Genomic DNA, 13,808 nt, shown 5'->3' with positions numbered 1-13,808 from the left:
AGGGAATCGAGGCCAGATTAAATGAAACAGAAGAATGGACCAGTGACTTGAAAAACAGGGCAGTAGTCTTCACCCATTCAGAATAGCGAAAGGAAAAATGAATTTTACATAGTAAAGATAGCTGAAGAGACCTATGGGACAACAACAAGAAGACTAACATTTACATTATAAGAGCCCCTGGAGAAGAGAGAGGGAAAGTAGCAGAAAAATTATTTAAGGGAATTATGACTGAAAACTTCCTTAATCTGGGGAAGGAAACAGACTTCCAGGTCCAAAAATGCAGAGAGTTCCAAATAATATGAACCCAAAAAGATTCACACCAAAAAACATTATAAATTAAATGTCAAAAGTTAAAGATAAAAAATCTTAAAAGCAGCAAGAAAAACAATTCCTTAAGGCTATGAGATGATTTTTCAGTAGAAACTCTGAAGACCAAAAGGCAGTGGGATTATATAGTCAAAGTGCTGAAAAAAAGAACTGCTGACCACAAATACTCTACCCAGCTAGGCTAAAATTCAGAATTGAAGGAGAAATAAAAGTTTTCCAGAAAGGCAAAAGCTAAAGGAGTTCATCACCACTAAACCTTATATGAAATGTTAAAGGAACTTCTTTAAGCTGAAAAGAAAAAGCTTTAATAACAAGAAAACATATGAAAGCAAAAATCTTGCTGGTAAAGGTGAATATGTAGTAAGGGTAGTGGATTAACCACTTATAAAGCTAATATGAAGGTTAAAGCACTAAAATTATAATTACAATAATCCATTAAGGGATACACAATATAAAAAGATGTAAAATGTGACATCAAAACCATAAAATGTGGGTTGGGGGAGTAAATATTTTTTTCAGAATAAGTTCAAGTTTAAGTTGCTTCCAATTTAAAATAGACTGGTATGTACATAGGCTGTTATATATGAAACTTATGGTAACCATAAAAGAACCTACAGTAGATACATGAAAGATAACAAGAAAGAAATAAAAAAATAGTACTAAAGAAACATCAAACCACAAGAGAAGTGAGCAAGAGACCAAGAAAAAAACAGAGAGGAACTATGAAACAGCCAGAAAACAGTGAACAAAATGGAAATAAGTACATGCCTTTGGATAATTACTTTAAATGTAAATGGACTAAATTCTCCAATTAAGAGACATACTGTGGTGGAATGGATTATAAAACAAGACTCAACTATATGTTGCTACAAGAGACTTACTTCATATCTAAGACACACAGACTGATCTTAAGGGTTGGAAAAAGATTATCCATGCAAATGGAAACAAAGAAACAAGAAAGCTGGGGTAGCTATACTTATATCAGAAAAAAATATACTTTACTTTTTAACTTTTTTTTTTTATTGTACTACTGCTACAACATTGTTTCCATAATGTGGAAAAATATCCTTTAAAATAAAGACTGTAATAAAAGAAAAAGAAGGACATTACATAATGATAAAAGAGGCAATATAACAGATGATATAGCATTTGTAAATATTTACACACCAACATAGAAACACCTGAATATATAAAGCAGATATTAATAGACTTAGAGGGGCAAGTTGACAGCAATACAATAATAGTAAGGAATTTTAATATCCCACTTACTGCAATGGGTAGATCATCCAGAAAGAAAATCAATAAGGAAACATCAACCTTAAATGATACATTAGACCAGATGAACTTAATAGCTATATATAGAACATTCCATCCAAAAGCAGTGGAACATACCTTCTTCTCAAGTGCACATGTAATATTCTCCAGGACAGATCAAATATTAGGTCACAAAACAAATCTCAATAAATTTAAGAAGTTTGAAGTGATATCAAGCATCTTTCCTGACCACAATGGCATGAAACTAGAAATCAATTATAAGAAAAAAAAAGCAGAAAAAAAAAACCCCTATTTTTTAAGTTTAGGTTAGTTTAGTTTAAACAACATACTACTAAGCAACCAATGGGTCAATGAAGAAATCAGAGAGGAAATAAAAATTACTTTGAGATGAATGAAAATGGAAACACAATAACCCAAAGTCTATGGGATTCAGAAAAAGCAATTCTAAGGGGGAAGTTCATGGCAAGACAGGCCTACCTCAAGAAACAAGAAAAATCTCAAGTAAATAACTTAATTTCACACACACAAAAAGAAGAGTTAGAAAAAGAAAAACAAATGAAGCCCAAAGTTAGTAGAAGGAAGGAAATACTAAGTATCAGAGAGGAATAAATTAAATAGAAACTAAAAAATAAAAAGATCAATGAAACTAAAAGCTCATTATTTGAGAGAATAAACAAAATTGACAAACCTTTACCCAGACTCACCAAGAAAAAGATAGAGAAGGTTCAAATAAGTAAAATCAGAAATTAAAGAGAAGTTACAACTGACACCACAGAAATTTATATAAAAGATCATAAGAGACTACTATGAACAATTATATGTCAACAAGCTGGACAGCATAGAAGAAATTAATAACTTCCTTGAAATATATTATCTTTCAAGACTGAATTATGAAGAAATAGAAAACCTGAATAGACCAATTGCTAGTAGGAAGATTCAATCAATAATCACAAACTTCCCAAAAAAAGAAAGTGCAGTACCAGATGGCTGCAATGGTGAATTCTGGCAAACATTAAAAAATAAATAAATAAAAATCAATACCTATACTTTCAAAAATTGGAGAAGAAGGAGCTCTTCTAAGTTCATTTGACAAGGCCAGCATTACCCCGATACCAAAACCAGACAAGGACACTACCAAAAAAAAAGAAAGTTATAGATGATTAAGATAGATGCAAAACTCCTCAACAAAATATTAACAAACTGAATTCAGCAATACATTAAAAGGATCATACACCCTGATAAAGGTGAACTTAATTCAGGGATGTTCAACATTCACAAATCAATCAACATGATATACCACATTAACAAGATGAAGGATAAAAATTATGTGATTATCTCAACAGACACAGGAAAAACATTTGACAAAATTCAACATCCATTTATGATAAAAATCTCTTAACAGAGTGCAGAAAGAAGGAACATACCTCAACCTAATAGAGGTCATATATGACAAGCCCACTGTTAACATCATACTCAACCATAAAAAGCTAAAATTCTTTTTCTTTAAGATATGGAACAAGGAAAGGATGCCCACTCTTACCACTTTTATTTGTCATAATACTGGAAGGTAGCCAAAGCAATTAGGCAAGAAAAAGAAATAAAAGGCATCCAAACAGGAAAGGAAGAAGTAAAACTGTCACTATTTGCAGATGATAAAATTCAACATAGAGAAAACCCTAAAGACTCCATTAAAAACACTTGGAATTAATACATAAATTCAGTAAAGTTACAGGATACAAACTCAGTATACAGAAATCTGTGACATTTCCATTAAGAAAAAGGAAAATTAATGAAACGATCTTGGGGTATCTGGGTGGCTCAGTCGGTTAAGCCTCTGCCTTTGGCTCAGGTTATGATCTCTGGGTCCTGGGATCAAGCCCCACATAAGACCCCCTTCTCAGTGGGGAGCTTGCTTTTCCCTCTTCTCTGCTGCTCCCGTACTTATCCTTGTTCTCTCTCTGTCAAATAAATAAAATCTTTTAAAAAAATATATCATTTACAATGATATCAAAAAGAATAAAATACCTATGAGCAGTTTTTTTCTATGCTACCTGGGAATAAATTTAACCAAGGCTATGAAAACTCTTCGATACTGAAGAAACTGAAGAAAACACAAGTAAATAGAAAGATATTCTCTGCTAATGGATTGGAAAAATTAATATTGTTTTGTTTTAAAGATTTTATTTATTTATTTGACAGAGAGAGAGATCACAAGTAGGCAGAGAGGCAGGCAGAGAGAGAGGGAGGTAGCTGGCTCCCTGCTGAGCAGAAAGCCTGAAACAGGGCTCGATCCATTTAAGGGTATTGTGCTAAATGAAATCAGCCAGAGAGACAAATGCCATATGATTTCACTTACATGTAGAATCTAAAAAAAAAAAAAAAAAAAAAAAAAATCCAAATGAACAAACAAAACAAAACTCATAGATAATGAGAACAGATTAGTGGTTATCAGAGGGGAAGAGTTTTAGGGGGTGGGCCAAAATGGTGACGAGGGTCAATTGTATGGTGAGGATGATAACTAGAGTTATGACAATGATCGCTTTATAAAATGCAAATATCAAATGATAGTGTTGTTCACCTGGAGCTGATATAATGTGGTATACTAAGCTTATCTCAATAAATACAATAATAAAATATGTGGCCTGTGTTATATTTCCGTTAGATAGAGCTGTTGTAGAGCCAGTCAGAGAAGACTTAAATACCCTCCTATCCACTTATGAGCTCTGATTCTTAGGGCAAGGTCTTTAATCACTTCTTTCAAATAAAAATGAATTTATCAAACAAAAAACAAAAAGAGACGTATAAATGCAGAGAACAAACTGATGGTTGCCAGAAGAGAAAAGGGCAGGGAAATGGGCGAAATGGGCAAAGGGGAGTGGGAGACCCAGTTTTCCAATTATGCAATGAGGAAGCCACGGGAATAAAAGGTGCGGCATGAGGGATACAATCAATGAGGCTGAATGGCAATTTATGGGAACAGATGGCAGCTCCACTTGTGGTGAGCATAGGATAATGTATAAACTTACTGAATCCCTATATTGTACACCTGAAACTAATGTAACATTTTGTGTCAACTCTACTCAAATTACAAGTAATAATAACAAAAATGAGCTTATAATTTCAGAGAGTTAATTCTGACGATTAAGCCTTCCTGAAGCAGATGGGTATTCCCAGCTTCCAAAACACCGGTTGAAGTTTCATCCCAGAATCAAGCCAGAGCTTCCAGCCAGGGAAAGAGACCTTGAAAAGGACCTTGCCTTTGAGCATCATTTTCACTTTTCAGAAATCCTGCCTTTGCTTCCAAGAAGCCTGCTAACACCAAGGAATCATTCTTGCTGTCATTGTCCAGTGCCACCTGCCTGCACAACACTGCGCCCAGGATCCTGGATAACAAGGCCCTCAGGGCCAAGAAGCAGACCTCTACCCTTCACCAGGGTCCCTACGCCTAGGTTATGTGTTTCCATCAACACTAGTCATCGCACCATAAGTATACTTTTCTTTTCCTCTGCCAGGAGACTAAAAACAAAACAAAAAAATCCAACTATTCCTCAACCGTAATACTTACTTAGTTATGACTGTGTCCAGCTTTATCTTGAATAGGTGAAGTTAAGAGGGAATGTTCATCATTTCCATTTTTGAAAAGGCCTCAAATATCTTAATGTCTTGGTCCAGAAGTGTTCCTTTGTAGGTACCTTTACAATGTTTTTACTCACAAATTAGAAAGCTGGGACAGATGTGTTCATATAAATGCTCAACTTCAGACCAAAGTTTTGTCTACTCATTCCATGTTTTCGGGGTGGGGAGGGGAGGGTCAACACCAGATATCCAGGGGCCAAAAGTCATAACCCGAGTCAATGGCATGTATCACAGATATTTGTTTCTCAGCCACAACCTCACATGCCTCATGGTGATTCATTTGGTTCACTTGCCCACTAAGGCTTGTCCCTGGAATGCTACAACTGCAGTTTTCCACTACAAAGAAACTGACTAATTGATAAACTCAAATCCAACTGACAAAGAAAACAGCAATAAAACAAATGGGTCACTATCTGCTGACCAGATCTAATCTCAGAGAATCATGCAACTTTCTGAGTTTTAGCTAAAATCAGAAAGGAGGGTTAAACTATGTGCTGAAGTCTTTGGGAGGTGTTGGGGGGCGGAGGTGGGAAGTAGATCAGAATAAAAGACAGGTAACAAGTATCATTAATTTTAAGAAATCTACTCAATTAATCTCCGTGGTCTTTGGAGTTCTGGAATTGCCTAACATGGGACCTAGCCCTGGTTATAATACATCAGTGTCTCCACACTCCCTAACGAAAACCAAACAAACCCAGCTCCTTAGCATGGAATTTGAGGCCCTCCATCATTATGCCAGCCCGTGGATCCTCTTTTCCAATCTTAACTCGCTCCCTTACCCCTCCCTCCTCCCCTCTGAAATGATCTCACTTCTATGGCTCCATCCACACCATGTTGTGTCACGTCCCCGTATCTTTGCACATGCTGTTCTCTTGGCTTTTCCCACATCCTTATCTGCCAGCATCACTTCAAACCCTGCTTAATCATGGCCTCTTCTGTAAATTTTCCATGGCTCTGACCCCACAACAGACCCCCTAAGGTCCTCTATATTTTTACCTTAACATTTCAGAGATTACAGGCATGATTACAGCTATGACACAGTGTCTGTTGATCTCTGTAGGTAGCTGTCTCCTCTTCCAATACGTCCATTCTATGTGGATGAAATGTTGTGATTCAATCCCCCGATAAGGCTGGGCCTTGTACAGATTTCTCTGAACCATGTGGTTATTGTGAGGCCTCCTAAAAGGCATTCTCTGAAGGATTTTTCCAGACCTCACCTCCTACACCTATTCTGGGCTGTTACTCACTCTTCTTCCAGCACTTGTTCTACTCTTTGCGGTCTGCTTTGGGCTTAATGTTTAAGATCCATCCATATTTCCAGCCCCAGACTTTGCCTTGAACACCGAAAACTTAAAATCTTAGGTCCAGTTTAATCAATCCCAGTACCGGGACAACCATGAAAGCCAGAATCCTGTCCTTTGGTTCCGCCGGCAGAGGGACACTGCTAATCTCTGTACACACAGGAGTGCAGAAAGAAGCTAGCCTCACTTTGCAGAAGGGAGGTACACCTTCGTTCTTCTTCACTTGTGTGCCACCTCACCCCTGCCAACCTCTACCTCCAGAGGAGCAGATTTTCAAAAAATCTGAAGGGTGAGTGGCAACAGCTTCCAAGCAGGTTGGGTGGTCCCTCTAGAGCCCATCAGGCTTATCTTACCCAGCCTTCCTCTCCCCGACCTCGCCTGTCTCCTTTCTCCCTCAAGTTGCTAGAAATGCTTTCAGAACCATCACTTACAATAGAATTAGTAGAATTTGTCCAGGCCTGTCTGAAATGGGGTACAAAAACCACAAGAATGAAGTTGTGTGCTTTTTTAATTTAATACTTGGCAATTCCTCTGAAATATGTATCCCAATATGGGAGAGGGGTCGGAATAAGCTATACTCCTTGTCAGACTCTGTTATGTGAGCACGAATCTCCTCCTGGGGCCATTTTGCCTCAAAGAGTGTGTTTTGAATCTTCCCTGTCTTGGAAAAACCCGCAGGAGCAGTGAGTAAGAATGGTGGCATGCAGGGGCCTGGGTGTGGGCTGGGAAGGCTTCAGAGTTTCTGGGAAAGCAACATAATTGTGGTAGGAAGAATTTCTAGGCAATACCAATTTCAGGAAATAGAGGTGAAAGTAAAGGGAAAATAAAACTCAGAAATGAACACGAGGGATCAAGTGATCTTCCTTTTGAATGGCCTGATTAAGCCCATTATTCCCCAACGGATGGAAAGAAGATCCAGCATTGGGATTATGAACTTGTGCTGTCCACGCTGGCTTCATATCTACAAGGTATAGGGAGTTCTCAAGTCCCCAGCTGGAGGAAGAGGCATCTAAGAAGGTCAGAGATGTTGTGGTTAGTTCCAGATCTCACAAAGGGAAGGGAAGACCTGGTCTTGTCCATGCAGCCTCTTCTTTTGGAAGCCTATGGTGACCTACAAACATTAACAAGGACCCTCAAATGGTATAAGTCAGACCCTCTGCCATCTCCTCTACTTTCTTATTTCAGCATGGATTAATGGCTCATGATATTGCTTGACAGTGCTTTATTCAAACCAGGACTAACTTCCCTTAAATTTTAGATATGGATACGGTTTATTCAGAGACCACTGAGAATGCGTTGGATTCCAATGGAAAGGTATAAAAGCTTGTTTTCACATAGAGCCCCATTGCTCTCGATGTTTGAAATAAAGCCCTAACCCCACAGGAAGGCAATTTGCAGTTCACCTCAGTGAGCCCTGGAGAGACAGGAAAAGTCAAGGAGAAAATTTCTCTGAGAATCAGTCAGAAGGCTAGGCCTGTGTTTCACCATACATTGAGATCAGCTGGGAGTTTTTTAATTCCCAGAGAAAGAAGATAAGCTCAGAAGAAAAGCTCTAAAACTGGCAAACTAGGGCAATTACTGGAGTAGCTGGAATACAGCTGCTGCCTCAACTATAAAATGAGAAGAAAATATTAAATATTAAATGATATCCACTTAACATATGAAATTTATTAACCTAATAATTTATGTATTAAGTTATAGTATCAATGTATTAATTTGGTGATTATATTAAACATTATTTTAAAAATATAACTTATCAATGTAATTACAACCATTAATTTAATAATGACTAATATTAGATTTATTAGATATATGTTTGATTTAACATATATAAATATTGGATGAGATACCACCCAATCTTCAAAGAACATTTAACTCCTGTATTAGATAAGAGTTCTAGAGATTAAAAAAAGGGAGTAGCTCCCCAACTCCTTTTGTAAGCTAGAAGAACCTTGATGTTAAAATTTCACAAGGCAAAAAATAATAATAATAATAAATTTCACAAGGGCAGTATAGTATGAGAAAAACTATATGCTAAATATAGTCATAAACATAGATGCACAAACTTATGGTAAAATTCAACATTTATTTATTAATCTTTTACAAAAGCAAGTGAGGCAGAGAAAGAGAGTAGAGAGGAAGGGAGGAAGAAAAAAGGAAGAAAGAAAGATGCAGTAAATTTGGAGCAAAAGGAAATTTTCTTAAACAGATGTAGACTTGTCAACAATCTAAACCAAATGTCTTACTAAACATGAAGCATTAGAAGCATTACTTTTTCTTTGATTGAGATATAATTGACATATAACATTGTATTAGTTTTAGCTTTAAAGTCAGGGACAAGGCAAAGATGCTCACTAGTACTGCTTCTATTCAGGACAGAAACCCAGAAACAGAAAAAAAAAAAAAAAAAGAGAGAGAAAACTCAAAAAATGAGCAAAACAGTATGGTCAGTATTAACCAGTGATATGATTATCTACATGTAAAATTAAAAATATCCATAAGTGATTTAGTAAAATTAATGAGAGCTCATTGAAGTTACTGGATAGACAAGCAATAAATAAAAATAGTAGTTTCACTATACCTAATAAAGAACCATTTAGAAAATGTAATTAAGGAAAAGATCTCATCCACAATGACAGCCAGAAGTTATAAAGCAAAAGTTGTACAGTATCTTACTAGAAAATAGAAAAATGTATTTCAGGACACAAATAAATGGAAATGTATAGACTGTTAATAGGTAAACATACTCAATGTTTTGAGAATGACAATTTTCCCCAAATTAGTTTATAAATTTATTGCCATTCTAATTCAGATTTTAAAAGAGATTTTGACTACATTTGATAAACTAACCTTAAAATCCATATGGAAGAATAAAGGACCAATTTTGAAAAATAAGAATAAGGAGGGAAGCATCTTGCCCTCCCAAATCTCAAGATTTATTATAAAACTTTGGTCCTTAAACAATATGATATTAGTTTGAAGATAAATAGACGGACTAATGGAACAAGATAGAAAACCCCAATACAGACACATACATACAGAGAACTTGGTATATGTACTTCTGGTACCTGTTGGGGGGCAGGAGGGAGCTAGCAGTGGTAGAATAAATAGTGGGGAAGAAAGTTCTATCTCATAAGTGAGGTGGAGAAAATTGACGATCCTTATCATAAAAAAAAAAGAAAGAAAATCTCTACAGACCTTATATATAAAAATGAATTCTGTGTTAACTAAAAGTCTATGAAATGCAAAACTTCAAAATTATGAGAAGACAATGTGGAGAGTATCAATGGAGAAAGAAATATCTTTATGACCTTGTGGTACAGCAGAATTTCTTAAATAAAACACAGAATTTGCCATGTACTTCAGAGGAATTTGTCCCCTTTCCAGACCAGAGACAAATCTTGATGTTAAATCTAATAGGGGAGTTCCATTCCTATTCTAGTAAACAATTGAGCAATGTGCATGTGACCCAGTCCTGTTGAATAAGACATGTGGCAAGTTTGATAGGAAGTCTTTGTGATTTTTTTCTTTCTCTTAAAAAATAATGACATGAAAAAGTCATTAATTTTATTTAAATTTTTAATGTATGGCTTGTTCGTTTCCACCTCTGTGATGTCCAGAACTCTGGTAGCCATTCTGGGACACATGAGGAAGTTACCCTAAAGGACTCAACAATGTCCTGAGAATAGCAGAGTGGAAAAGAGAAAGAACCTAGAACCCTAACAAAATTGTTGACTTGATTTAAACCTGTACCTCCACTTTCCTTTCAAATGAGACAATAAAAACTTCTGGTTTACATATTTTGATTGGATTTTCTTTTATTTGAAGTCCAAAATTACCTGACATTTGGTCTATGAAATAAGATTTGCTTGTAGATGCTTTAAACACCTAGAAATAATTTTTCTTATAGGTCAAGAAATAGGATTTCTGGCCTCACTATGGGATGTAGGAAACACCATACTTATGACCAAAAAAAAGCTAGATAATTTACAAAATTACAACTTTTCTTGAATCTGTTACAGAGCTGTGGTCACAGGGCAAACAATTAGCTTAAGAAATGCAAACAAAAATGCCTCCAAGGAGAGCACTTGCTTAGCTACAGCAAAACACCAGATGCTATACAAGCTGGTAAAAGAAAGAAAGAAAGAAAGAAAGAAAGAAAGAAAGAAAGAAAGAAAGAGAGAAAGAAAGAAAGAGAGAGAGAAAGAGAAAAAAAGAAAAAGAAAAAGAAAAAGAAAGAAAGAAAATTGGCTAAAAAATTTTTTTTTTTCAGCACCAGAATCTTTTTAATAACAAGGCAGGATCAGGGGTTACTTTTTGTAGCTGATGCTGGCCTTGCTGCATCTGGCCTGCTCCAGCTTCCAGCTCTTGGATTGCACAGAGGGTTTGGTGTGGCTGTGCGGGGTCCCTAGGGCCTTGCCAATATACCCCTATACCTAAAGTGGGCACTTTCATGGACCAGAGAGAGAGTAAGACGGTGCCACAGCCCTTGGGAGAGTCCAGGCCAACTGGTCAAATATAAAGATCTTGCCCCCAGCTTTGCGGATGTGGCTACAGTCATGACTGCTCACACACAGTGCACACATCTTCAGTTTGGGCACCTCCTACCACATGCATTGGTTACAGTCCCTAAAACCACCACTGTTCTGTCTTTCTGGCCAGGAAGCTTCATTTTCTGGATCATCCAGGAGAGGAACAGAGGCAGCTGGTTGGTATGACTCATGAATGACCTCTTTAATACAACTTCAATCAACAACATGGTTTAAATTGGAGTTAGTTCGTTTGGCCAGAAAAACATACAGCTTGACCAACAGTCTCAGGTAGATGTCCTGGATAGTGAGCTCCTTGTGCCAAACCTTTTGGTCTTTGTTGTGGCAAATGTAGGCAACATGATTGAACCTCCTACTCAGCCATGTCCAGAAAACAAACAAACAAAACTGACTAAAATTGTTAATGAATGCAGAATGGTCCATTGTGAGAGGATAGGGTATAGAGTGTAAAATGAAAGCAGAAAACTTCTGAGATCCACAGATAGAGAGGAATTCCCACCCATTTGCAGACCCTTTTCACAGACCTCACTGAGTGTGCATGGGAAAACCAAAAACAGAATGAGTCTGAAGAAATATCCCTTATGGTACAGCCTTGGAGAAGGAAAGAGCAACCCCTGAGGTGAAGGCATGAAGATCTGCCCGTATCCTTCTCTCCTGTCTCCTACAGCCTTATCCCACTGGAAGAAGGGCACTACACCCTGTTACCCTCAAGGTATAGGTGAAGACATATTGCAGGTGAGAAAAGGAACAGAAAAACCCTCTGGGGAAGGGCAAGAATACATTAGGGATTGCCAACTTCCAGATGAGGAGAATCACTGAGAAGGCCCTAACTCCAAGGCACAGGGGTGGAGCACTCATCTAAAACGGGGATTGAAGCAGAACAACAAAAGTCACCTCCATGCCACTCCCAACATCAGGTTGCAAACTCCAGAAACAAGTAACAGTGACCTTCAAAAGTATGGAAAGACTCCTTTCTGAGGCAAAAGCATAAAGGGAAGACCTAAGTCTTAGAGTGAAGCAGACATTGAGAAAAACCTTCTGGCAAACCACTCCCTATCCTAAACACAAGACAATGCTAGAAGCTGAAGCTTGTGGTATAGTGATTATAACCATAACAAGAAAATTACCCAAACCCAGTCCTACTGTCTGGGTTGATAGTCTCACACACTAAAGGCAAAAATAAAAGTCATACCCGTTATCAGGCATGAATATGACTTACCTAAGTCTGTACTGGTCTACGTAAGATGTACAGCTTTCAACCAAAAATTGCAAGACACACAAAGCAGCAAACAAAAATAAAACATTATTAAGAGACAATCAACAAAATCATTCAAATACGACAAAGATGTTGGAACTATCAACCAGTGACCTTAAGCTCCCTAAAAAGGCTCCTTCAAGAAGAAATAAATAAACTGACTAGTCCTATATCTTTTAAAAGTATTGAATTTCTAATTAAAAACCTTTTACAAAAAGAAAATTCCAGGCCAGATGACTTCATGGCAAGTTCTACCAAACGTCTAAGAAAGAAATAATAACAACAACTTTGTACAAACTCTCCCAGAGTTTGTATATAGAAACGATGGGGGAAATTCTCAATTCATTTAATGATGCCAGTGTTACTCTGATGCTGAAATGGAACAAAGATGTTATAAGAAAAGAACAAGCCAATATCCATCTTGAACAAAGATGAAAAAAATCTTTAGCAGAAACTGAGCAAACTGGAATAAAAGGGAACATCTAAAACTGACACAGAGCATCTATCAAAATTTAATACCTTATATCATATTTAATGGTGAAAAACTGGATGTCCCTCCCCACCCCCACACCCAAGATTGGAAACAAGTCCAAGATGTTCCTCCTACAACTTCTTTACACATCATACTAGAATTCCTAGCCAATGAAATAAAGCAAGGAAAAGAAATAAGATGTATATAGATTGGGAAGGAATAAATTAGTCAAGAATCATATAAATGGTCTGAAATTTTACCTTATTTGCAAATAAACAAGGTAAACTGCCCTGGTTTCATAGATGCTGGCAAACAGCATGAGATTTCTGAGTCATGGAAAAGGCTGTTATTACTTAGGGCAATAGCAATCACCAGAATATCAGTATTGTCTTATGTTGGTAACTCTAATTCCCACAGAGAAGCATGAGGAGGGCCAGAAAATACCACAAATGGTTAGGGAATCCAAATTTTCCATATTGGTTATCATTAATTGTCAGAGATTGGAGTCAAGGGTAGAATTTGACTACAAAGAGGAACAGAAAAAATTTGGGTGTGATGGAAGTATACTATGTTTTTAAATAGCAGTAGTTATGTGACTGCATTTGACATCTCATAAAAATTTATATGAAAAAGGGTAAATTTTATTGTATCTAAACTACTTTTCTATTTTTTTATATATCTTTTAAAGATTTTTATTTATTTATTTGACAGAGAGAGAGATCACAAGTTGGCAGAGAGGCAGGCAGAGAGAGGGGTGGGGAGCAGGCTCCCTGCTGAGCAGAGAGCCCAATGAGGGGCTCGATTCAGGACCCTGAGACCATGACCTGAGCTGAAGGCAGAGGCTTAACTCACTGAGCCACCCAAGCACCCCTACACTACTTTTTTAATGAAAAAAATATGGAAAGAGACACGATGAAAGTGTTATCTAAAAAATATGGATCCTACTTCCAGAAGTTGTTCAATTATTTAACTTTAATGGTCATCATTTTCTA

The 13,808-nt window shown here is 36.9% G+C and overlaps 1 protein-coding gene and 1 pseudogene across 2 annotated transcripts in view; one reads left to right on the top strand and one right to left on the bottom strand.

Annotated features, from left to right (window-relative positions):
* The window catches only part of HMGA2 (high mobility group AT-hook 2), a 173,263-nt gene extending 162,980 nt beyond the window's left edge, over positions 1 to 10,283 (top strand). Inside the window, exons 5-6 of one of the 2 annotated variants that reach the window (XM_032854894.1) lie at positions 7,798 to 7,853; positions 10,160 to 10,283. In XM_032854894.1, coding sequence (XP_032710785.1) covers positions 7,798 to 7,853; positions 10,160 to 10,202 — 99 coding nt within the window. In that variant the 3' untranslated portion in view covers positions 10,203 to 10,283. Of the gene's footprint in view, positions 1 to 4,885; positions 4,990 to 7,797; positions 7,854 to 10,159 lie in introns of those variants that run through there. The other variant, XM_032854897.1, reaches the window with a different exon arrangement.
* Positions 10,284 to 10,849: 566 nt separating this feature from the next.
* Positions 10,850 to 11,512, bottom strand: LOC116866379 (annotated as a pseudogene).
* Between the last annotated feature and the right edge of the window lie 2,296 nt (positions 11,513 to 13,808).

This window comes from Lontra canadensis, unplaced genomic scaffold, assembly GCF_010015895.1.
Source record: "Lontra canadensis isolate GAN:19392208 unplaced genomic scaffold, GSC_riverotter_1.0 scaffold9, whole genome shotgun sequence".
NCBI lineage: Eukaryota > Metazoa > Chordata > Mammalia > Carnivora > Mustelidae > Lontra > Lontra canadensis.
The sequence above is the reverse complement of the archived record's forward strand: the minus strand, read 5'-3'. Positions and strand labels throughout refer to the sequence as shown.